We start from the raw sequence: 24,235 nt of genomic DNA on the forward strand, positions 1-24,235 counted from the left end.
AAAAATTATCTACTCCCTGGCTAGATACCAAACCATAGCTATCTATGCCCCCTCGCGCATCCCAACTAAAATACAACCTGCCCCCATCATGGCTGCTCCAAGCCACCAAAGCCCACTGACAGCTTCGCGGAATACGACCATGCCCAGCAATGCAGTAGCTAGGAAGTTCGAGGCGGTATTGGTAATGGATACCTTTACCGTCGATGGGCCGGCCGTCAGGGCGCGGGTGAAGAGTGCCCACATGATGATGTTACACACCACGTTCAGGCCTAGGCAAGCCTATGAATAAGGGTTAATTCATGATCGCACCAAATGTTATAGAGCTGATGCATCATAACTCTGCGATTAGAAGAATAATGGAAGACATACACCGCGCACGAGAAGCTCTAGGAACGGCGAGGAGTCCAGGCCGAAGAGGTGTGCGATAGACTGCGCGAAGGATGTTGTGTTGTTGTCCGTTGTGCTACCCTGGTTGTTAATCGTGGATTCTCATTTGTAGATATAGATCCTCTATACTAGAGCCGTGATAGTTCAACTTACAGCTTCGCGAAGACCCCGTTCAACGCAGCGAATGCGCCGCTCGCCAAAGCGAGGACTATCCAAGGGGAAGTCGTGGACTTTTGTGCGGGTTGGGAAACCATTGTTATGTACGGTACTGGTATTTGAACGAAGGTCGGAGTTGAATTGATGTATAAAACAGAGAGATACGAAGCAACAGGGCTTCAGAGGAGGTTGAAATGCCAAGACCCGATAAGATAAGTGATCGACAATAGTTACCCAGTATCAGTATCAAAAAGTGAACTACAGAATCCGTCCGATTCATTCATGTACACGTCTAGGGTCTCTAGTAAACGATGAAACATCTCACGGAGAAAGTCTCTGCACCCGCCACTGAGCCTTACCTCCAACACCTGAACCCTCAATCCGCACATACCGGAATCGATCGTGCAATCGACTCTTACGACCCTGCCAGAACTCAACCGACTCCGGCACGAGACGCACGCCACCCCAGAAAGGCGGAAGAGGAATCGTCTCAACTCCTACAAAGCGCTGCTCCATATCCTTAACCCGCTGCTCGAGCAGCGCGCGGCCGTCATCGATATCCGTCTCGTCGATATCAACAGGGACCTCACCCTGCAACTTCGCCACACTCTTGCGACGCTGGTTCTCAGCTAGATGCAATGGCTCACCAGACCACAACTCCTGACTCTGCCAACTGGCCCAAGCACCGATCTGACTTCCGCGTTCCCGGGTTTGCCAGTATAGTTCACTCTCTTCGCGACTAAGAGGCTCCAGTATACCCTCGATACGGACTTGGCGCTCGACTGACGCCCAAAGGAATGTCAATGCACCCCATTTGTTGCCTTGCGCGCCAACGTCCTCTGGTGCTGGTATAGATCCAATCGTACCAGTGTTGTCGCCCGCTCCCCAAACCTGTCGGCCTTTCCCTTCCCGACTTCCCCAATTGCTGTAGACCACCCAGCCACGCTCGTCCAATTCCTTGAGATAGAGGATACGCGCACTGACGCGGCCAGAGGGGAGCTCGGCTGTAGCGAGCGTGCAAGTCTCCGGCGAGGAGCTGGGCGCTAGTCGAGAGTCGTGGAACCAGGTGTTGAATTGGTGCAACGGGTTCGTACCATGTATTTGGGATATTGTAAGCGGCGGGTTGGTCACGAACTGGTGGGCTCGCGCGGGGTGCGACATGAGATGTTTTTCGGTGGTAGAGTCGGGTGTTGAGGCGTTGGAGCGGAAGGCTTCAGCGGGGTTCAGGTGGGAGGGCACGGCGGTTTGAGGCTGCACGGATGGTTCTGGAGAGTCGGATGCACCTCCAATGTCACCGGGGGCAACTGTTGAGCAGTGTGATGGTTAGCTTGTAGCTCCCAGGCAGGTTTCGGTTCCCCACGGAGCGGAGCGTTGTGAGTGCACGCCGGGGGTGTTAAGGCACGTAGTTGCGTACAAATGAGCTTCTTCGGACGCCGCGATTGGGCATCCACCTCGATATTTTGCGACATGTCTGGGGCGTGGACGGGTCGAGATGTAGACGAACGTAGAAGTCGTAGGTGGGGTTGGCGGGAAGCTGCGATGCCAATGCGGAGAAATGAGTAACGGGTAGGGGTTGAGAGACAAGACAGCATGAAATGTACCGCGGATCACAGAGAAGAATAATTGTTATACCCAAGTACAGCTCGGTGGTGGTGGTTCAGGTGGTTCAAGTGAGGTTCGAATGGAAGAGTCATATAAGGTTAAAAAGACGATCTCACAGATCGAAAGCTACGGATGCACCCGACGTCATGCCATACTTTGTATCCCCTCTCTTCCAACCATGGTTCCTCTACATCCCAGGCTTGAACTTGTTATATATTGACAATTATCATTTATTTGATGTCACTGTACATGATCCAAACGCCAAGCTTTTGCTTCACGATTCTCCAAGCTTCTATACCCCGTGGACTCAACCTATAGATCAATTAGCAACGACGCGTTAACATCCGCGGAAAAGAAAACACACACCGCTCAAGGCTTAGTGCACTCAAGGTACTTCTCGCCATGCTTGCAGGGCGAGTCGGCAAGGACCTTGCAGCACTTACTTCCCGCCTTGGAAGCGCAGTCGCCAGAGCCGTCTGAGGAGACAGCAACGATCTGGTTGCCGTCAGACAGCTGCTGACCGGCCTTGAAGGGAGAGGATCCGCAGTAGTCGGACCCGTAGCCGTACTCGGACTTGATCCAGTCACAGCCCCAGCCACGGTAGACGCAGTCGTAATCGTCGGTGTTCACGGCGCTAGCTGCGGCGGAAGAGTCGGCAGCCGAGATAGCGGAGTAAGAAGAGGTAGGAATTGCTGACAGGCGGCTCTGGAAAACCGAAGTGGGAGGAATAGAGAAAGAGGGAATGGCAACAGTAGAAGTGATAGGAGTGTAGGTCGCCGGGGCGGACGAGGGTGAGGCCGAAGAGGACATCTGGGCCGAGGCCACGCCGGCCATGAGAAGAGCGGATGTGAGAGTGAGCTGCATTTTGATATAAGATGTACTGAATAGTAGAGAAGAAGTTTGTAAGGAGGGCGTTTAATAGATATAAGACCTAGGGGGCTTCAGTACCAGCTATATTACCGGTAAACAATTGGGTTGAAAAAAAAACATGACAAACCCATACTTAAGATCTGCACTTCAATTGCAAACTAAGAAACAATAACTGCATAGATCTGCAGCAGCCCGAAGGATCCCAAATGATGCCGATGGATGGAGATGTAGTTTCAATAGATCGGTGGGTCGAGGGTCCTTGGTGGATATCATGGCCCAAGCCCTAATGAAATGCGGCAAAGGATCTCCCAAAGCTGAAAGACAGAGAAGCTCGGGGCTGTAGATCAGCAACAGGCCCTGGATCGTCCGATCAAACACTTCATCGAGATCAAAATCTGCATAGGATAATCGATCGTCATTCCAGCAATGAACAAAGCCCCTGAGCCGAACTAACCCCAGCGCTGGCCCGTCGTGACTGTCGATCTCGCAGGCCGCCACTGGAAGTCATAGATTATGGAGCTATTCATACCGCCATTCCACTAAGTGGATCAATGGCCGGTTCAGAAAATAAATGGCCCTGTAATCATATGGTATCACTCGTATGTCGTGCCCGGAATTCTGCACGCGGCTGATCAACCAGTCCTATAAGTATAGTCTCCGCCTAAAACCAGAGGTAGTCTCTCTTGAATCTTCTATTACAACTCCATATCAAACACAAAGATGCAGTTCAAGCTTGCCACCGTTGCCGCTCTCCTGGCCACGGTCGTTTCTCCGGCTTTTGCCGGCTCCGAGGGCGCTACTGTCGTTTCCGCTATCCAGAAGCTGACTGAGAGGGTCGTGGACGTCTCCAAGGAGCTACAGGAATTGAGCGTGGTCAATTTCCCTTCTAAAGGCTATGTAGGTCGCCCAAGTCTAAAGTTCCAGTCACTCCATCCACCCCAAAGATATGAAACTAATATCGCCCAGAAATTCCCCAGCAGCTACCGGGATGTCTTGATCCTCAAGAATGATCAAGTTTCACAAGCTCCTCGGGGCATTGACGCTAGTGATGAGCCCGAGGTCTGCAATGCTTTTATCACCGTGAGTAGTCCCATCATTTCAGGAATGACGCTATCTAACAACGGGTACAGTTCGCGGAGGTTGAGAAGACATTCCTACAAGATGTCATCGGCAAGCACGGCATCTTTGGCATTTTCGTGTTTACTAGTCCGGTTGGTGCTCTCCTGCGCGCCGATGAAAACATCAGTGATGTATGTGTTCCAAATATGATTCCAGCTTCAAAGAAACCCCACTCACAACTAGCAGACATACTACTTCAACATCCTTGGCTTGGTTCCATCTTGCAAGAACGATCTCCAGGCTAAGAATAAGGAAGTTGATGCCTTGCTCAGCAAAGCTGTGGAGCTATATTCTTCTTAAGATGGCATTTGGGACCTGTCACGTTTTACATGTACCCAGTCTATTACAAGAATGCAGGCCAAGACTCAAAACTCGGTATTTACAATCAGTATACTCAATCACTTTTTTTGTATTTCAACGGGCGTATAGTATCGCCATGCAGAGTTGAGAGGGGTCTATGAACATCATATCGCAAAAATGGTATACATGAAAAGGAACCAAAAAAACTCCAACCCATTTTTCAACGCCAGTCTCGCTGAATGCCATGTAAAAATCAAAAAATCAAATCCGAACATCACAAATTTGGTATCCAACCACCGCCACCCCTACATGCGCCGAACCGAAGCCCACACCGAAGGGATCCAGCCCTGACAAGGTGAACGTAGGGATCTAATAATCGAAAAGATTGTATGGGGTAAAAGAACCCTGGTAGACGGTAGCCAGGACAAGAATCAAATAGCAAATTAGATGGTGGTAGGGGGGCCGACGAGATCGATGATCTTGCTGGCTACGGCGGAGGGGTAGCCGCGAGATATCATCTCTTGCACGATGCCGGAGGCATTTGTACGGTCATCGGCGGCCAGGAAGGCGCGCGTCATAGCCTCGTAGGTGCTGGGCTCGCGCTTGGAGATGCCGATGCTATCGTAGATGGTCTTGGCCTTCGAGACGTTGCCTTCGACGGCCCAGCCGTGGATCAGCGTGTTGGCGATGTAGGCGGTCATCTCAACGTTGCGCTGGAGCATGTTCTTGACAATTTCCTCGGTGTCGGTGACGCGGTTGTTCGCGACCATTGCTTCGAAAAGGGCTTGGTACAGGCAGGGTTGCAGGCGCACGCGGCGGTCGGAGACAACGGAGTCAAAGACCTTGCGGGCGGCAGATAGGTCGTGCTGAACACAGCCCTTGGCGTGAACGAGAGAGGCGTAGTGAACGGCATCGGGCTGCTGGCCTGCGGCCTGCATTGACTTGAGAACCTTTTCGGCGGCTTCCATATCCATGGGCTCAAGCGACGCATGCGCGTCAATGAGTAGCTTGTAGGTGTGCATGGTGGGCTTGATGTTGCGAGCCTGCATGCGGTTGTAGTAGGCAAGGACCTTGCTGCGATCGTTCTTGGTGTTCAGGAAGTACTGGATCATGGAGTTGTAAGGCGCGGGGCGGGGCTTATAGTTGGGCATGGACTCCATCTCCTCGAACATCTCCTCGGCGAAGCGCTCGTCGCTGACACGGCAGAGGGCGTTGACGATTGTTCCGTAGGTGACACTAGTAGGACGCACGTTGTTGGAGCGCATCTCGGCGAAGTAGGCGAGGCAGTCGTCGATACGACGAGCCTTGCCTAGCTTGCCAATAAGAGCGTTGTACAGGAAGGACGTGGGCTCAACACCCTCGGCAATCGCACGGTGGAAGATCTTCAGAGCTTCGGTAGCCTCGTCAAAGGTCTTGGTCGACTCTTTCAAGGTAGTGATGTACAAACCAAATGTGTTGGCAGAGGGTGCAGAGCCAAGGCTGAGGAGCTCCTGGTGAAACTGGCCAGCCAGCTTACGGTCTCCGAGAGTGAGGCAGGCAGACACCATGGCATCGAGAATCGAAACCCAACCGTACTTAACAGCATTGTAAGCCGGGTTGAGAGGAACGTCAGCACGGGCCATGGCGTGAATCTCGTTGACCAACTCCATGCGGTTAATCTTCGCAGCGGCAGTGATAAGCTTCGCATACGTGATATAGCGAGGGTGACGACTAATGCGACGCATGTTCTTAAGTCGGATCAAAGCCTCATTGAGATGAGTCTCAGCCCGGCCGGCGGTCTTCTCGAGCTCATCGGCGATGATAGCAGAGCCCCGGAAGTCGGTGGCCTGAGCATAGGGATCGTAGGAATCAGGACTCGAAGACGGGGTCGTGATGTTGGTCTCGGCCATGGAAATGGGGCTGTGACGTTCAGAGAGGAACGAGGCCTGGGTAGAGGCCTCAAGGTGTTCCTGCCATCTCTTGACAACATCAGGACGACTGGCGAAGAGCTTGGCGACAGCTTGGTCGACCAGGTGGGTCGTGTAGGTATCCAGCGGTAGAGAAGCCGAGAGGGCGACTTCGAGCATGTGTGCAAATCGGACAGGGTGGGCAACATCGAAGAGGATCGCACTGTTGTTCGCCATCATACCAGCCTGGACCTGAAGAGCGAGAGTAAGGTCGGTCGGAGTAAGCTGAGAGATGCCAATGGGCCCTAGACTGGCGACAGCGTGTTCGGCCAGGGGAGACACAAGACCGCCGTTCTCAATCATAGACCAAAGAAGAGTCATAGATGCGGAAGGCGAGAGAACAGCGGCCGTCTGCATAAGAACGCGGCCGAAGAGGTGAAGAGACTCGGTGACCTGCTCACGTGCAGTGGTATCGACAGTGATCTGTTTGGCGGAGGCGTTGCGAATGCGAGCAAACATGTTACGCGCTTCGTGCAGGCCTTCCTCAACCTGGCCACTCTTCACAAGTGCAACCGCGTACATGGCGGTCGGCTGAACCAGATCCGGGGTTGCCTGACCGACGGTGGTAAGCATGATCCACAGGGAACGGGCCGCCGACACATTACCCCGGCGAACGTGAAGGGCAAGAAGTGAGATAGCGGGGTTCTGTCGGACGTCAGGGTTGGTGGAAAGGCGATCGTAGGCCTCGGAAGCAGTCGTAAGATCACCGGCATCAGCTGCGGCGATGCAGATTCGGGAAATAGCATGATCCCGAGCTTCATCATGCAATTGGGCCTTGGCTTGTTCCAAGGCCTTGCTGTGTTCACCAGCGTTCAACGAGTGTTGCACGAGTGCATCCTGCACAATCACTTCCTCTACCGCAGCCCAGCGGGCCTCGCGGTTCTCGGTGACATTGTCAAACGAGGAGCGAATCCGGTCGAGGAAGCTCTGAGCACCCTCCTCTTTGCCACAAGACAAGTAGGCACGGATCAGAGCGGCGTACACCTCACCGTCAACGCGCTTAACAATGGTAAACACGCCGTTGTCATCAGAAACCGCGAGAGCACGGTACTCATTGTAGCATTCCACGGCGCTCTTGAGGTCACCAGTACCAGCGAAGGCATCGATCATGCACGGGAAGATGGTCGCATGGGGAGTGACCTTCTGCTGTTCCATGTGGGAGTAGATACGAATCATGTCCTCGACCTTGCCCTCGCGGGCACAGGCAATGGTGAGTTGGCGGTAGAGGTCGAGCGGGAACGCAATTCGGGAGTGACGGGATGTGGCAGTGTTGAAGAGCGTGACAGCGATGGACAAAGAGTGGTCCTCGACAAGAATATCGCGTTCGAGTTCGCTGGACTGGAGCATGAACTTGCCAGGCTCCTCCATGCCACCATAGCGGATACGCTGCTGTTCGAGCATCTCCTTGGCCTTGATAATCTCAAGTGCCTGGGTCACCAGTAACTGGACGAGAGTCTGATAGGTGTCTTCATCGGGAATTACCCTACGACGAAGCATATCAGAGTATACATCGAGGGCCTTGGGGATGGCCTGAGCGGCATCGGGGTGAAGCTGGATGGCGGCGACGAGGAGGGCATTGTATGCATCGACAGTTGGAGTCAAGCCGTCCCTAAGCAAAGATTGGAATGCCCCGGGGATTGCAGCATAGTTCTTCGAAATAGCCAGCTGAACAATTCGATCCGAGGCGGCCTTAGTCTCCTTGGAGATAGCCTCAGTCACAAGCGCATCTTCAACGGACTCGGCGGCAGTCTCGAGTGCCTCGGATGCTTCCTCGGCTTGTGCTTGTTCCTCTTGAATCTGGATCTCGCGGGCGACGGCCTCTTCAACCTGAGCACTGACGTTCTCATTCACGGCAGCCTTGGTGAGATGGGGAGGCACGGTTTCGGGCGAAGGGGCCCGTTCCTCCTTACCCTCGGCATCTTCAGCGGAAGGCTTCCAACCGATACGGCGCTTGTACTGATCGGAGCGCCAGTCGGTGTCGTCGCCCGTCTGCTGGGCATGCTGCCAGGCGGCGTAATAGGCAGCTAGACCGAAATCTCCGTTACCAGCACCGCCCTGGCTCGCCTTGGCGCCTGCGCCGGAGGAGCTAGACGCGTTGGAGAACGCATTCTGGAGTTGTGTGCGGGAGAACTTGGCGGGTTGGGCGGCAAGAGAATTTAATGTGGTAGTGGACGCGTATGAGGACTGCGACGCCGCGACTACCGATTGAGCATAGCCATGAGTAAAGGCTTTGGTGAAACTCTGGCGCGCGAGATGGGTGAACGGCTTAAACACCATTTATCTAGCGGGGGACCTCTTCAGAATGAAGAGGCAATGCTATTTTGAAGGTTAGCACAGAGCCAGAACACGCGCAAATTCGCAGAGTCGAGACGCACCTTGCACTCAGAATTATACTTTAAGTGCAGGCTCATTGGACGACCGTGCCGCCAATGAACGCGCTAGGGCAGAGTTGGAATGAAGGCGACTTGGTGAATTAAAAGACCCGTGTAAGGACAGGTCCTGGTGGCGATAGGATTCAAAAGGACAAGGAAAAGAGGGAGCCTAAGTAAAAAGGGAGGAGGCCGCAAAAAAATAGCGGGATTCCAGAAGCAGATGGAGTCTCACAGTGGGCCAGGGAGTGTCTAGGGCCGATCCTCTCCGGAGAATCCTCTCGATGTACACAGTACTTTCGATTCATAGGCCAAACCCCTTACTATCGCTACTTCCTACCTATCGAACCTGTTTTCTGGGGGGTATCGAGTCCCGAGATTCAGACACGTCAACATTTCTGTTCTTAAGTATAAGATACCAGTGAGGATAGGCGCATGCTGCAGTCCAAGAAAGTACCGAGTACTATGTTGAAACCCCGGTTTGCGCCAGATGTCAACAGGTCAGCTGGTTTCACTACGAAAAACCGGAAGATATAGACTTTCAGCCAATCAGCGGCTGAGCGCCCTGGGTGGGTTCCTGGATGAGTCACGCACTTTCCCGGTTCTTTTTCTTCCCGGAGATGGGGCGCATCTTCCCCGGCGGGCACTCGGCCTCCCGGTTTGTCCGACGGCGTTAAGGGGCTCAAGGACTCGGCGATATCTTCTCAGCGGAGGTTACTATGTCTTGACTCCGAGAATCCGACCTTGGCTTGCTAAGGGGGTTGCGGTGTCAGCATTCTTAGGTCTGATCCCAGCCTGGTCTTCACTTGAGTCGGTGGGGGCATTTCGGAGATCTATCAGGATAGGATCGAGATAAATGTTGAGGGGAATCGTTCAGGCATGGAAGACAAATATACAGAGTACTGTAGTCGACAGGTGCCAAGAGACGTTGAGTGTCAAGAATCGTCGATTTTGCCAAGGGTCGATGATCGGTGGTCGATAGCCCATCGCCTCAGGCACAAAAATAAACCTGACACGTGATCTTTCGACCGGATTCAAGGTTGGGTCCCTTGTTCTCCTGTCCCAAGTATGAAGCTTCTGATCTCGGTGCTGAATACCGAACTCAATCATTCTCGGCTTTCAGATTTCGTGGGATCGCAGGTGCCGCATCTACCCCGTATTGAAAAAAATGACATGATCACGACTATCTCCTCAGCGGCAGGCCTCAGCACATCAGAAAGTACCATGTATGTACTTTCAACGATGTCCACTCGAACACGAAGTGAAACGAAATGCGAATTATTGTAAATCTGACGTCAGAACAGCGCTTGTCGTAACAAAAACAGGACGCTCGGGTACTCGTCGATCAATACCTATGTCCCGTGTCTACACTTGGGCCCAACCTCCCAACCGATCATCGCGGGGTGAGAGGCATCTATGTATCACGACACGAATCGTATCCCTGCCAATTCGACGGTGACTTCTCCGCTGAAGCCCCATGTGGCGCCCATTCATACACGATCGTTCTCGGTTCAATCACCTGTTTGGACCGCTCGTTATCAGATTCCCGTTTCGATGAGAGGGTCACCATGCACGGTGTCGAATCCTTTGGATCAAAGCGCCCCAATTATAAAGGCGGGAGGATGACTCAACGTCTAGGAGTTGTCCCCGACGATCGCTCAATTTTTCCTGGTTATCCACACGTTCAAATGTTGTAAATCAGGTTCTGGTGTAGGTTCCAGATGCAGGCTCGTGGCTGGTGGTGGCATTTGTCTGGATGTTCATAGTAAAAGCCCCCCTCTACCGACGTCCGATCTTAACTTCTATAGTAGACGAGGGGCATGTTAAACTAGAAACCCCCGCGGGGCTTTCTGCGGTATTCTCCATGTCCACACGCTGGAAACGGTATGACTCGGGACGATATATATATAGAGCTGCGTGCCTCAGCTGCGTTAGCGAATACCCGCAGGAGGCCGTAGCGGGAAAGAGGCCCCCATATATCCATCATGGCATGGTTGTGCACAGTACTGATAGAGTACTGATATGCAGGTTCGACTTTTTTTTTTTTTTGTGGACCGTACGGCCTGGACTCCACTGCACGCACCGTGGGTTGCATCATCGGTGGTGTCTGTCGAACCACGCTGTTGATCTTACCATGGGATAAGTAACACCATGTTACAACACTGTTCCTGGAAATCTATTCAACCAGAGTACGAAATCTTGACAACTGCAATTCCCCATTTTTTACCCCCTTCGTGTACACCTATCTCTGGGTGTTGGTGTCAAATGGAAGCAGTCGGCTAAATGGTTCAAATTAATAGCAGCGGAAACACACCATTGTTAAAGAAGCATTGCCAAGATTTTAAGAGCACTGAATGTTCCGCTGATATCCGAGTTGCATTGTTATCCGGCGCCGGTCCTTCATAACGAATGTACCCTCACGGCTAGTTTATAGGAGCATGATACTCTATTAGGACTGCACGTGACCGGCCGGATATACGGGACATCGTCAGGGTCCGGAAACTCGGCCAAAGTGCCTTACCGTCTGGCGATCTATAGGTGGGTCCTTCTAAATACTAGTACTATCGCATGGACTCACGTTAAAGTCCCTCACGGATTAATCCGTCCAGGCTCAACCGTGACAGTTCGTTCCGAAGGCTGACCCGTGGCCCCACTCGCAGAGCCATGGTCGTATAGACTACTCTAGGCTTAGAATCAATTCTATCTAGAGAAAAATAATTTCCTATTAAGCAAGAAACAGTAAAAGCTTCTCGAAGCAGCTTCCGATACTTCCAGCGCCCTTCCCGCCTTATAAGGCCGAAGATGCCGTGTGGCTCCGTGGTAATAACCTATAGGTAGAGATGAAAACGCCACAATTAATAATTCGCGTCCAAGCGAGTAGATAGGCTGTGACTCAACGAAGAGGGGTTAGAACCTCATTTGTCAGAATTAATAGGAGGTGTAGCTGGGAGCTCCCGGGGAGGACCGCACGGGCCTGCCGTTTTATAGTTGCATCCACGTCCGCATTTCATGTACAATGATGTCCCAGTATGCACCATGAATTACTATTACAAGGTGTGTCGACAGTCAAGGAAATAATATATTTTTTTTTTTTTAAAAAAAAAAAAGAAAAAAAAAGATTTCATCCTCAACGGGAACTACTGTAACAAGGGGTGGGTCTGGATCATCGGTCCATGACGATACTCATTTCCTCGCAGGGACCCTTTCCCGCGTCATCCGTACCTGACCATGTTGTAATCGTAGACTGCCTCGGAATTCACCTTGGGATCGTAGAAAGAAATGAAGCCGGCGTGAGCCTTAGAGAGACTGTCTCTGGTTATCCGAATGGCGAAGGGAAATGCGGTTTTACCTCGTTCGGGCATCTACCGTTCGGCGCGACTGCCGGGCTACCCGGGATGAGCATCCAGGTCTGGTGACAATCCACTAATGTGGCTACTTACCGCTCACGGGCTCATCTCGGCGAATAATCTTTAAGGATCGTGGAGAAAAAGGAATCTCGTAGCCCGCTTATAAATTGTGCTGGGCCCCCGTGCGTTACAAACCGTCGCATACTTACAAGCAGTCGCATTTCTTTTGCTAGCTTTTCTTCCGCTGCAAATACCTCTCAAACTGTCCCACCACATACATAGCTCTGCACAGAAGCTTTACTTCGCCAAAATGGTCTCACAGACGCTCGTGGTGACGCCACAACATCCTGGGCGCACCGGACGCGGCTCTGAAAGCGATAGCTCGATTGACGAAATCGCGGAGCAGAAGCAGAAGCTGTTCGCAACAGCCCTAGGAAAGCATGGAAAAGATCTTGACAACTCATCATCCCCGAAGCGTTGGAAGAGCTTCTGGACCTCTTTCCGATATCTCACCAACCTGACGCCCAAGGAAGTCGATGACTTTATGGCGTCATACGTCATTTACAATCTTGATTGGTCCGACGAACAGCAAATGGCCAAGGTGCTTGGCCCTAACTATCAGGAGAAGGTCGGCGATTGTTTGAAGTCATATTATGGAGTTTTGAACCACCTGTGCGCCCTCGGCGATGTCGAAAAGATGTACATTCCCCCATGGATGAGTAAAAAGGCTAGCGTTTTGGACAACCAGATCCTCTACGAGCGCTCAATTGCTCAGAACATTGGTCTTTCAGCTGGAGATAAGGTGCTGGACCTTGGTTGTGGTCGCGGGCGTGTCGCTGCCCATATGGCGCAATACTCCGGCGCCCAAGTCACCGGCCTTAACATCGACCCCAATCAGATCGCCCAAGCAAAGACCTTCAACGAAGAGCGCGGCCTAAAGAACACCTTTGTCGTTCAGGATTTCAACAGCCTCCCACTTCCCTTCGACAACGAGAGTTTCGACGCCTTTTACCAGATCCAGGCCCTGAGTCTATGCAAGGACCTCCCCGCGTTGTTCAGCGAAGTGTTCCGAGTCGTCAAGCCCGGCGCTAAGATCTCTCTACTGGATTGGATCAGCCTGCCTGCCTACGAGCCCACGGACCCTAAACACGCCGAGCTTATGCGTCGCGTTAAGCCGTTGATTGGTGCCGTCGGCACCCCCACCCAGCAGAGTCTGGAGAAAGCGCTTACCGACTGCGGCTTCGAAATCGTGCTCTCTGAGAACGCCAGCATCGACGGCTTGCAGGCCCCGCTAATCGACACTGTCGACCTTTACTTCCGTACCCTGCGCCAGGTCATCCTCGCCCTCGTCAAGCTGCACGTCTTGCCCCGCCACTTCAAGACCCTGATCAACCGTCTGTGCCTCGACGGCCAGGCTTTCGTCGAGATGGATAACATGCGCCTAGCCACAACAAGCTACAGCATCATTGCGCAGAAGCCCAAGGCATAATCTGCCAGAAGCTTTTTCCTTCCCGTCACGTTGAAGGTGTGAGCTAGGGTGACTTGGCATGGTCGGATTGACACGGAGACTCATCGTCGATTCCGCCCATCCTGCGCCCGTTTCCAACATCATACCGACAGTATCGGTCAAATCACATAAATACCCTGTACAATAATCAGAACCTTAGAGGCTTTGGGAGTTCGGCTTTTTCGGGTTTCCACGATCTTGTTCCTTGCCGGAGTTTGGAGTTTTGCTTTTCCTTTTTGAAGATCAATGTCGGAATCGCATATGGCTTTTTTTTTCATTGATCATTCTAATAAAATAATCAGTTCAGCCGTTACGAACACATGATGAACACCTGAAACTTCCTTCCATGGTCGTATCTGCTAGATCTGTATGCTTGCGGCGGCACCCAAACCTTATTTGACCCTGATTTTCGCACCGCGAATAAGCTTGATTTGTAAACGAACACATGCCATATTCGGCTACCTAGTTCCAAAAATTGACTGTCCTAGTTATAGGACATGATGGTCAAAAAGAAACGCTTGAAAGGTCGTGCCCGGGATCGAACCGGGATCGGCGGAATCAGAATCCGCAGTGATGACCATTACACTACACAACCATATGATGAATGCTGCCGCCAATTCTACCTATATGAGCCAGAACTTGACTATCAGCAAATTATTTTTTTAAGGTTCTTCGCTTTCGTATTGGCTCCAAGAAACCTTGAAGTCATGACTTTTGATATGACCGGATTGATCCTGTTCAGAATTCTAGACCAGTGCTTGGATATCCATGGTTTAGTCTGTACCCCGTAGGCAATACATTCTTGTGAGACTACCCGATCTGGTTCCAGGGTGTTATTGCAAAATTGTCCTCGAGCTCTGGCCAGGTCGATATCTTATTCGCCTGTCTTGGCCCTATCTATTGTAGGTATTCAGGTTGACTACTATTTTTTAAAATTAAAGCTTCCACACTATCCTATCAATACACTCTCTCCAGGACTAGCGATTTGTCTCAGTTGAGCGGCTGTTGCTTTCAATCCATGCTGGTTTCTTCTTCGTACTCCAGTTGGAGGGCTGCACGGCATGTTTTGGTGAACAAAACTCATCAATTGGTACATTCCAGGTACGAAGGGGTATTTTCAATGTTAGTCCTGTGGGTATGTTAGTTATGTTGATATGAATATTTCCTGGCGGGGTTTGGCTAAAGGTCCATGTTCATCTTAAGAGTATAACATTTATGGAACATTGATCGGGTCGTTGCCACGGATCTCAACCCTGGCGAGGTAACGCAGGCTCCCTTAGGCATAGGCATCACACCTTCAACAATAAAGTGAGAGCATATCAAATTCGAGTTAGGTTCGATCCCGATAAAGCCAGACCATCACTTGCAGAAAAGGTGCTCCAGGGCACGCGGTGTAACGATGGGCCCGACACGCTATCCCCCATTAGGAGAATTGGATACACGCTTTCCCCCACTGCCCTTTTCCCGCTCCCTCAAACCCCTCCAACGCTGCATGCGCACGCCTACTTGATTCCGCTCTCTTTCCTCACGTCCTACCGAGCTATCGCGCCTTCCGACTCGACCCCGCGGGGCCTGATAAATCTCTCTTCATCTCAATCTCAATCCCACTCCCTCCCCGCCTTTCCTACCCACCAATGTCCATGTCCCCCCAACCATCCTCCGTGACGGCACTGTCCGCCCCCGGCAAGGTCCTCTTGACCGGTGGCTACCTTGTACTCGATCGCAACTATACGGGTACCGTTTTCGCCCTCGATGCGCGCATCCATGTTGTCGTTCAGCAACTGAGGAGGGGTCACCGCCGTGGACCTTCTGGCTCAAGTGACGCCAAACCTGCATTGAGTGCTGAGGTCCAGCCCACTCGTCCCGAGGGCGAGGAGAAAGAGACCGAACATACAGTTGTTGTGCGTTCGCCACAATTCGTCGATGCAGTATGGGAATACGGAATCCAGCGTTGTGAGAATGGCGGTGGCGTCAAGGTGGTTCAGAAGAATGACGGGTGCGCTTCTCTTATCGCCGTTCAACATGGATTGATACTAATTTGTAGCAATGCAGCCCGCGAAATCCTTTCGTTGAGACATCTCTGAGCTACGCATTAACTTACATTAGCTACGTTGCTGACTCGAAGGACTTTGGTTCGCTTTCAGTCACCATTTTGGCCGATAATGACTACTATTCGGAGACCGCAACCTCAAGAGGCTCTGCATCCCAAGCGCGTGGGCGTTTCGTGGATTTCGGTGTTCCTCTATTCGAAGCCCACAAGACTGGTCTGGGTTCGTCCGCCGCTTTAGTGACTGCTCTTGTCTCCTCTTTGGTTATCCACCGTACCATGCAAGCGGACGACCTTGGTGCTGGCCGTGATAAGCTCCACAATTTGGCTCAGGCTGCCCACTGCGCAGCCCAGGGCAAGGTTGGCTCTGGTTTTGATGTGGCGGCCGCCGTTTATGGCTCATGCCTGTATAAGCGATTCTCACCCGCTATCCTCCAATCCGTCGGCGATGTTGGAACACCGGGGTTTGAGGAACGGTTGTTCGCCGTGGTTGAAGATGCCGACCAAGAGCATCCCTGGGATACTGAATGTGTTGATTTTGGCATGCAGCTCCCGCGTGGAATGCAAATGGTCCTGTGCGACGTTGAATGTGGCTCGCAGACTCCCTCCATGGTCAAGAAGGTCCTCCAGTGGAGAAGCGAGAACCAGAAGGAGGCTGATATGCTCTGGGCCAGCCTGCAGAACAACAACGAGCGACTGCGACAGGAGCTTAAGCGTCTGGCGCAGCACCCAGATGCCAACACCGATGGTGAATTCTCGGATGTCCGCACTCTCATCGGTCGTACACGCCACCTCATTCGCACCATGACCCGCCGGACGGGTGTGCCTATCGAGCCCATCGTGCAGACTGAGCTGCTGGATAACCTCTCTGAGATCGAGGGCGTCATTGGCGGAGTCGTGCCTGGTGCCGGTGGCTACGATGCCATCGTGCTACTGATTCGGGACGATCCCACCGTCATCACTAGACTGAATGAGCGGTTCACCAACTACAAGAGTGCCGTGGAGGATGACTTCGGGGGAAAGATCGGCAATGTACGACTCCTGGGTGTCCGTCACGGATCAGAAGGAGTGAAGAACGAGATTCTTGAACAATACGCCGCCTGGATCTAGATCAGGTGAAACTCTACCTGGCTAAGAACAACAAAGCAATCTTCCCGTAAGGCTTGAAAGTCGGTGTGTCTCGACCTGTTGCAATCTGGACCCGGCCTTCCATGCGCCTCCGGGCCGTCTGACAACCCCCCCGAATTACGCCTAACCGAGTCCTGAGAAACATTCACGGACCCGATATCTTACCTGTCTCAGAAGCCGAGACTCGGAATCGTCGTGAACATGTGCCGGATCTATTTTTATTTGCCGTCGCTACCGAGCATCAATCCTCTGGATACCCCCTGTATGTCAAGTAATAGACATATCTTGAAAAAAGCAACATCGTGCAGATGATTGACTTGATCATATGGATCCTTTAGTCTCGTGGTTTGATCCCACGCACGGTGTCCTTTGATCCGTTATCGCAAGTTCGTAGCAAATTGTTCTCTGCTTCTATCCCTGCTGCCAGGGACTTTGGGCATCGGGTGTGCCGAGGCAGATAGAATCAACTATAGATCAACGGTCATTTCTAAAGGTTATCAAGATCGTCCATGGCTCGGGCATGCAGACGATTGAGGAGAATACAGCTTTGTTATGCATTCCCCCACCTGGACTTCTGCAATTTGCCATCAGCACCCAACGCCCCTGCATATGCAGCCCGGTTCTAGGCCAACTGAGGTCATTCATCTCGTGAGGCACCTGAACCCCCTCACTGTGCGACCGAGAGTTGTCCGTCGTTCTTGTTTAGGCTCGGGAGTCAATGAAGGGGCATGGGCTCGGTTCCCATGGGTCTAAGGTGGCTTGGGACAAAACAGGAAGTACAAGGACACCTGTATGATGATGCTCATCGGTCCAAGGTTTGGGACATGACATGCTTGAACCGTGTTTCTGGTATGAGCAGAGTGGAATGCCAAACAAGCTGGGTGGGAATTGTAGTTGTCCGTTTCCCCGGATCTTCCTTATCTCCCCTGTCATTAATTAAACGAGAAAACAGATAGAGCCGAGATCTAATAAAGCGAGTGTAGATGACTATAAAATGAGGTTTGTGGCAAGGCGGGATTTTCCCTCAGCCTGTTTGTCAGGTCGTCACTTTGTCAATTTCACGTTGTGACTGGACTTAAACCTGCCGATCTCTCCTCACCATCTTTTCCTTTCATTTTCCAACTCTCGCGCTCCCCCTCGTCCGGACTTCTCGTATCTTTCGTTTGTTCTCAATTTGCCTGCAGTTCATCTTTTCTCGGCGCGCTAGCGAAAAGACTATCGCGCGCCCCCCGGGTAGTTGACTCCTCACACCTGAGCCGATCGACCGACTCCTCTCTCGACACCTTCCTCACCTGAACCGTCCATCTCCGTGGAAAGCGTCTCCGGATCCCATTTCAGGGGCTTCATCCAATTGCCACCTGCCAGAGGGGCATCAATAGTCATGTCTTCCACCGACAACGCGGAGTCCGGGGTGCTCGAGCCCAAAGACCACGAGCTGGGAGCCACGAGTTCTCCGCAGACCGCGCAACAAACACCCAGTGAGCCTTCGAATGTTCCGGCTAAATCGGGCCCTGTATCTGACAGTATCCCGTCAGACAACGCCCAGGCAGCCGATACGGCGAACCACCCCGCAACCGGTGGCGAAAGCACCGCCCCCGTGACAGCAACGACTAGCTCCACCGTTACTCCTCCGACAGATTCCAATCTAGTTGTCGCGCAGACCCAGAATACCGACCCGCCTTCAATGGATACCGAAGAACCTAAGATGGGCGCCGAGCTCTCGGAGGAGCAGTCGGACCTTGAGGGAAAGGAGGTCGAGGACGCCGGGCCTTCGCTGGCTATTACCTTGCTCTTGACAACGGGCGCGCGGCATCCGTTTACCATCGATGGGAAATACTTGCGAAAGCGCTCGGTCAATGTCGAGAATTACGATCCGTTCGCCATGAGCGTTTATACATTGAAGGAATTGATCTGGCGAGAGTGGCGAGCTGGTAAGCTATTCCCTACACCGTTGCAACATAGTGAAGTAATCTGCGGGTTGATATCTAACTATTCGTCATTCGTTAGACTGGGAAACTCGTCCATCGTCGCCAAGCTCAATTCGTTTGATCTCTTTCGGAAAGCTGCTCGATGACAAGTCGCCTCTGGCTGGTATGTATTGCACGATCTGAAGCGCTTTATCGCCACCTGTACTAACCAGGCGAAATAGACTCAAAATTCAACCATGATGCCCCCAATGTTGTACATATGACCGTGAAACCGCAGGAAGTGGTAGACGAGGAGGATGCCAAGGGATCCAAGTCTCAGTACAGCCAAGGACGGGAAGCCAGCGACCGCAGCCCTGGCTGTCGCTGCGTCATTCTATAAACGGCTTCTTTCAAGCATCCGAGCACCCGCGACAAGACTTCAGGCTGTACCCTACGCTTTGCAAACCTGACCTTGAGCCTTGACATCACCCCTTCATCCATCCACCCTACCATTTACTCCCGACCCTCCACCACCTAACATTGCGGCTACTCGAGCAAGCCTGCCTGGATGCAAGATTTCCTCACCCCCGCGCAACCTCATCTGGCTCTTGATGAATATGCGCTCCGGCAGCGGCGTTTGGACGTTTCAATTCTTTTCCCGACCTTGATATCACGACATTTTATTACCTGTCTTCGCCAACATGCTCGGTCTCCTCGTCCCCCATCCCCTCCGAAGGTTACCTCAGACTCTCTCCGCCAATTCCGCGTTTGTACATGGTATCTGATTCACCTCGCCTTGCCCAACAGCCTTAAACCATGCTTCTTATCGTGCTTGCATCTCTGCTTGTTTCCTCATCTCGGTCTCCACCCGCCTCTACCTTCCTATATCTATATACCCATCCGATCCTTTTTAATTTGGTTCTTCCTTTACCTTCAATGTCCATTCTCTGTATGGCTTGCCTGGGACTTGTGTATCTACAAATTTCGCCTGTTTTTCTGCTTGTTTGGTTATCGGTTTGTTTCGTAGTGTACATGCTTTCTACTTTTATACTTTATTGGAGTCTTCTGGTATACAATTGAATACTTGATTCTGACTGCAGTCCTGAGCTGTCCAAGCTTGTACTCTTATACACGGCGCTATCTTTCTGCTGTAATGCATAAAAGGAATTTAATCAGTTGATAAAGGATGGGAAGAATAGATTAGACTAGCTACATCATGGCCTCTGCCATGAACAAGTGCAAACAGAAGACCGATGCAGCAGACTCAGTAGTCTATCTCTATCGTTGACGTGAGATCGGACGTGAAGAATCGAGGAATTGGGGGAAGGAGACTAGTTGCACATGTCGACCAAGGAAAAGGAAAGAGCAATTCAAACGTAGGAGGTTCATCAATTAGAAGTCCATCTTCAGCCTCTTCTCCATCTCGTCATGGAAGGTAGGCGGTTCCCGGAACTCGTCGCCTGCAAAGAAATAAAGTCAGTTCAGGCTCAAATTAAACCAAGTAACACGAAAAAAAGATGGAACGTACCAGGGAAGATATCCTCCCAGCTAACTTCCGAATCCCGACCTCCAAGCGTAAGAATATCCTCGTGAATATTGCCACCCTTCATGCCGCCCAGTACGGCCGGACGGAACGTGCTATCACGGACAATCTTCAGCTCCATGCCGCGGCGGACAGGCTCGGCGATGCCGTATGCCCGACGCAGGGACTCCATCTTCAATGCATCTTGGGTTGCGCGCCAGGCGAGCAGGCGGGCCTCCAGAGGGTGTGTCGAGGAGGGGATGTCGTTGAGGGCTGGGGTGTTGGTGGATGAGGCGGTGGCGGTGGCAGGGAGAGTGATCTTGTTACGGAGAGTGTCGGGAAGACCGGGTGCTGAGGGGGCGCCCTTTGAGAGCTGTGTCTGGCGGGTGGTGGTGTTGGTGGTTGAGCTGGGGTTACCAGATGGGGGTGCGATGCGGAGAGACTGGGGTTGTTAGTTATTTGTTTGGACCAAAGGTTGAGTGATAGTGGCATGATAAACTAAAGCCATGCTCTAGCATAAGATGAAATTGGGGGGATGCGAGTCTGGCTGGCTCGGAGATGGCTTGACGGAGGGTGAGGTCAAGATCCATAGCTTGATCACATACCATTATGATGGGTTTAAGACGGACTCTTAAATTCAAAATTGCAGAATTTGAGTGATTGTCAGAAACAGAGTAGCTGCAGAAGAGAAGAAGATACAAGAATGAACGAGGATGATGACTGAAATGCGGAGGACAGCGTCAGGCAGAGAGAGCAGCGCGTCCAGCTCCTCCGGCCGCCCACAGTCACCAACAACGCAGGTCACATGACACCATCAATTCCAATCCGCATTTCTCCATCACATCTCGGAGATCACTCACCCCCAAGAACAACACCACAATGCACCAATTAATGACACCTCTGGCCCTTCGGGCCTTGCGGACCCTAGTACACCGTCCAGCACTCACATCGACCCCCTTCCGCACCCTGACAACCTCCACTCTAACCTGCCAAACCCCGAGTCCACGCTTCACCTTTAAGCCCGTCTTCCGCACGCAAACCGCCTTCACCTTCTCCGGCGTGACCCGCCAATTCTCCAGCTCCCCGATCATCCGCGCAACCTACAACCAAGTGCGCCGCGGCTGTCGCAAGGGCCAGCGTGCGCGTCGAGGCCGGTCTCCGGCTTTGAAGGACCACCCGTCGCTGAAGGGCGTGTGTCTCAAGACCGGTATCACCAAGCCTAAGAAGCCTAACTCCGGCGAGCGCAAGATTGCTCGTGTGCGTCTGAGTACGGGCAAGGTCGTTACTACAATTATCCCCGGCGAGGGCCACAATATCCAGCAGCATAGTGTGGTTCAGGTGCGTGGTGGCAGAGCCCAGGATTGTCCTGGTGTTAAGTATCACTTGGTTCGTGGTGCTATGGATTTGGTATGTTTATCTTTGTTGGTTCGTGGGGTTGAGCAGACTTGCTAATTGTTTCTAGGGTGGTGTTGGAAGCCGTGTTTCCTCTCGGTCGAAGTACGGAACCAAGAAGCCCAAGGGCAACTAAACCTAATCCACTTGATTTGAGTTGAGAGTGAGTGGCTGTTTTGAGGCTGGCACTGTTGAGCTCGCCTTGAGGCTATGGGCTGAACGTCATACCTTATCTTTTTTTCTTTTCTTACACTGTATTTGTGCAATATGGGCGATATTGTTATTTATTGGAATTGCATGTACCATTACAACTACCTAGATTATGAGGACCTGTGAAATTGACTCCCTAAATGATCTAGTCAAGGCTATTATTGAGCCTGCTCTTCCCTACAGGCTATGATTAACAGCAGGACCTCTGACTTCCAAGTTTCTCGCTCCCGTCCATTCTATAACCTAGGCTTTGTATTCATACCTAGATTAGATTGTTTCAAGGTTGAAAAACGGTAGAAGTACCAGAAAGAGAGAGAGCATTGAAGACATTTTGTTGCAAGTAGGATCTAAGCGCTGCTTGTCAAGAGTCGGTAATATCTTCACGGAATGTCTTTTTTCTACTTAGCTACAGTCTCTCTTGGAAATCGTCTGAAATTGGGATTAGACTTGTTTTTGAATATTTTTTTTCCTCTTCTGGAAAACTAATGACCAAAACAATCATCGCGCTGGGTGAGATAGAATATAGCAAGACCGCTGCTCGTCTAGTCCTCTTGTACTCCAATAAACCATGCAACCAACATTTCTCAGTGGGGAACGAATAGGAACGCTGGAGAATCAAGATAGTAAAACATGGCAGATATCGCAAGTCAAGTCGCCGCGTATGGGGAATAAACCGGGATATCAAGTAGAAAAGAGATTATGTGTGTTTCTGCGACCTCGACACTTCCAAGGGACTTTTCGGAGCCCAGATATGGAATCAAGGATTCACTTTTTTGCTCACTGAGCGGTACCTGTGTCGACTGCGAAGACGGTTCACAGAATCGTACAGGTAGTTAATGACGAAGTGTATCCGAGTGAATAGATAGGCTCGAACACTTTGGCTCACGAGCAAGATGATTGCGCTGAAAATAAGCAAAATGATGCCAAATTGTCCGAGCGCAATCAGTCAATCGTTCTTGTCCCAGCCTTCGGGCTTTTCCATTTTGTTTACCTTGAACCACCGGTTGGTGCCTTTGTTGGGATTAGCAAATGCGTAAGGAGGTTCAGGTCGTTTGGGAACTCACAAGAATAGCCCTTCCAATCAAAGTTCTCTTCGGGCTTACAGTGACAGCGAAGGTCCAGTCTTGTCTGCTCTTCGATCGGGCAGTGCGTGAATGGTACATGATAATAAGCAATCTCGTTGAAGAAGTGAATTTGCTCCTTCTTCAGCATAATGGCAGCGGCAATGGAGTGCACGGGTGCATCGCCCCAACGCTCGTAGAAGAAACCGCCATCCTGATCCAAGGAAGAGAAGTAGTCAATGTACTCCTTGGAGCGCAACCATTCCAGGCTGCCAATTTCGAAGTTGGACCACTGGGAGAAAATTAGTTCTTTGAACATTTGGAAAACCAGAGAGAATACGTACGAAGTGGCACTTGTTATAGGTCTCGCCGCCATCCTCGCTGATGAAGTCCATAGCGTTTTCTTTGGGGATGTGCTCGGGATGGTTATTCATGAACTTCTTGACGCTATCCCACAGCGTGGGAATGGTCTCGTAGTACTCGTACAGACTGATGACGAAGCTGTATTTCTTGCCATTCTCCTTCATGAAGCGGAAAGGGTCGGTGCTAATATCGCAGAAGAGTTCAATGCTGGGCTCGACGCGCCAGTAGTACTCATAGTTCATCATCAGCGGGTGACGGAAGAAGAAACCAGACTCATAGCGGCACATGTGGCGGTAGCTCTCAGAGCCTCCGTAAATAATCTTCTTGCGATCCATCTCTTCACGCGCTTCCTTGGCTTTGTCCTGATCAATCCATTCCGGGTAGGACCAGTGGTCCTTGGGGATTCGGCCATAGTGTGTAGTTCCGGACACCAGCGATGTAGTGAGCTTCTTAAAGTCATCATCGAAGTCGTTGTCGTTCAAGAACACCCAGTCATAGTTGTAGTTCCGGTTGAATCGGTCTTCCACCGTGCGGATTGACTTTGCGATATCCCAGATATCACTATTGCGAGCGAGGGTGACAAAGGTGGCGTTTACCCGCTCATTCGTAGCGTTTCCAGCGGATTGTAGCTTTTGCGCTCTGAAGTCTTCGTATGAGGGACGAGACTTGGGGAGTGAGGCGGAGGTGGGGATCTGCAGGTCGGAGCGGGAGATGAAGTAGAAAAAGGTCAGACACTGAAGGATGTTAGTGATGTGATCGACAGGGACTCGACAAGAATCCCCATAAGTTCAGCCTTACCACGAGGGCGACCGCCAGATAGCGGGTATACCGCACGGAGGACATTGTGGCGAGTGGAGAAAGCTGTTGCCTATGGGGCTAACGAATGTCACAGTGAAATCAAGCCCGCGGTATTCAGGCCAATCCACGTTATAGGGAGCAAGACATTCGCGTAGAGAAAAAAAAAACACAGAGATGGGGAAGTGGAGGAGGGGAGAAGAAAGG

The 24,235-nt window shown here is 51.7% G+C and overlaps 10 protein-coding genes across 10 annotated transcripts; 5 read left to right on the top strand and 5 right to left on the bottom strand.

Moving 5' to 3' along the window:
* Positions 1-42: 42 nt before the first annotated feature.
* Positions 43-2,012, bottom strand: N7443_002590 (pyridoxamine-phosphate oxidase PDX3; the record flags this gene model as incomplete). The annotated part of the gene is made up of 5 exons (XM_056882646.1): positions 43-279; positions 370-468; positions 541-655; positions 869-1,847; positions 1,958-2,012. The coding sequence occupies 5 exons, from the start codon at positions 2,010-2,012 to the stop codon at positions 43-45; spliced, it is 1,485 nt and encodes a 494-aa protein (XP_056744487.1).
* Positions 2,013-2,514: 502 nt separating this feature from the next.
* Positions 2,515-3,009, bottom strand: N7443_002591 (uncharacterized protein; the record flags this gene model as incomplete). Its single annotated transcript, XM_056882647.1, has 1 exon — positions 2,515-3,009. The coding sequence occupies one exon, from the start codon at positions 3,007-3,009 to the stop codon at positions 2,515-2,517; it is 495 nt and encodes a 164-aa protein (XP_056744488.1).
* A 726-nt stretch (positions 3,010-3,735) lies between these two features.
* N7443_002592 (uncharacterized protein) lies at positions 3,736-4,434 on the top strand (the record flags this gene model as incomplete). The annotated part of the gene is made up of 3 exons (XM_056882648.1): positions 3,736-4,095; positions 4,146-4,265; positions 4,321-4,434. The coding sequence occupies 3 exons, from the start codon at positions 3,736-3,738 to the stop codon at positions 4,432-4,434; spliced, it is 594 nt and encodes a 197-aa protein (XP_056744489.1).
* A 443-nt stretch (positions 4,435-4,877) lies between these two features.
* Positions 4,878-8,657, bottom strand: N7443_002593 (pentatricopeptide repeat protein; the record flags this gene model as incomplete). Its single annotated transcript, XM_056882649.1, has 1 exon — positions 4,878-8,657. The coding sequence occupies one exon, from the start codon at positions 8,655-8,657 to the stop codon at positions 4,878-4,880; it is 3,780 nt and encodes a 1,259-aa protein (XP_056744490.1).
* Positions 8,658-12,406: 3,749 nt separating this feature from the next.
* Positions 12,407-13,585, top strand: N7443_002594 (class I SAM-dependent methyltransferase; the record flags this gene model as incomplete). The annotated part of the gene is made up of 1 exon (XM_056882650.1): positions 12,407-13,585. One exon carries the CDS (start codon positions 12,407-12,409, stop codon positions 13,583-13,585), a length of 1,179 nt encoding a protein of 392 aa, XP_056744491.1.
* A 1,652-nt stretch (positions 13,586-15,237) lies between these two features.
* On the top strand, positions 15,238-16,760 carry erg8 (phosphomevalonate kinase; the record flags this gene model as incomplete). Its single annotated transcript, XM_056882651.1, has 2 exons — positions 15,238-15,599; positions 15,656-16,760. 2 exons carry the CDS (start codon positions 15,238-15,240, stop codon positions 16,758-16,760), a joined length of 1,467 nt encoding a protein of 488 aa, XP_056744492.1.
* A 1,399-nt stretch (positions 16,761-18,159) lies between these two features.
* N7443_002596 (uncharacterized protein) lies at positions 18,160-19,085 on the top strand (the record flags this gene model as incomplete). The annotated part of the gene is made up of 3 exons (XM_056882652.1): positions 18,160-18,709; positions 18,786-18,869; positions 18,928-19,085. The coding sequence occupies 3 exons, from the start codon at positions 18,160-18,162 to the stop codon at positions 19,083-19,085; spliced, it is 792 nt and encodes a 263-aa protein (XP_056744493.1).
* Positions 19,086-20,077: 992 nt separating this feature from the next.
* N7443_002597 (proteasome maturation protein) lies at positions 20,078-20,815 on the bottom strand (the record flags this gene model as incomplete). Its single annotated transcript, XM_056882653.1, has 3 exons — positions 20,078-20,145; positions 20,214-20,649; positions 20,813-20,815. 3 exons carry the CDS (start codon positions 20,813-20,815, stop codon positions 20,078-20,080), a joined length of 507 nt encoding a protein of 168 aa, XP_056744494.1.
* A 271-nt stretch (positions 20,816-21,086) lies between these two features.
* N7443_002598 (mitochondrial 37S ribosomal protein uS12m) lies at positions 21,087-21,735 on the top strand (the record flags this gene model as incomplete). The annotated part of the gene is made up of 2 exons (XM_056882654.1): positions 21,087-21,614; positions 21,670-21,735. The coding sequence occupies 2 exons, from the start codon at positions 21,087-21,089 to the stop codon at positions 21,733-21,735; spliced, it is 594 nt and encodes a 197-aa protein (XP_056744495.1).
* A 1,020-nt stretch (positions 21,736-22,755) lies between these two features.
* N7443_002599 (glycosyltransferase family 15 protein) lies at positions 22,756-24,076 on the bottom strand (the record flags this gene model as incomplete). The annotated part of the gene is made up of 4 exons (XM_056882655.1): positions 22,756-22,820; positions 22,874-23,162; positions 23,215-23,967; positions 24,032-24,076. The coding sequence occupies 4 exons, from the start codon at positions 24,074-24,076 to the stop codon at positions 22,756-22,758; spliced, it is 1,152 nt and encodes a 383-aa protein (XP_056744496.1).
* Positions 24,077-24,235: the final 159 nt, after the last annotated feature.

This window comes from Penicillium atrosanguineum, assembly GCF_028827265.1.
Source record: "Penicillium atrosanguineum strain IBT 20685 chromosome Unknown utg000002l_segment0_segment0, whole genome shotgun sequence".
Taxonomy (NCBI): domain Eukaryota; kingdom Fungi; phylum Ascomycota; class Eurotiomycetes; order Eurotiales; family Aspergillaceae; genus Penicillium; species Penicillium atrosanguineum.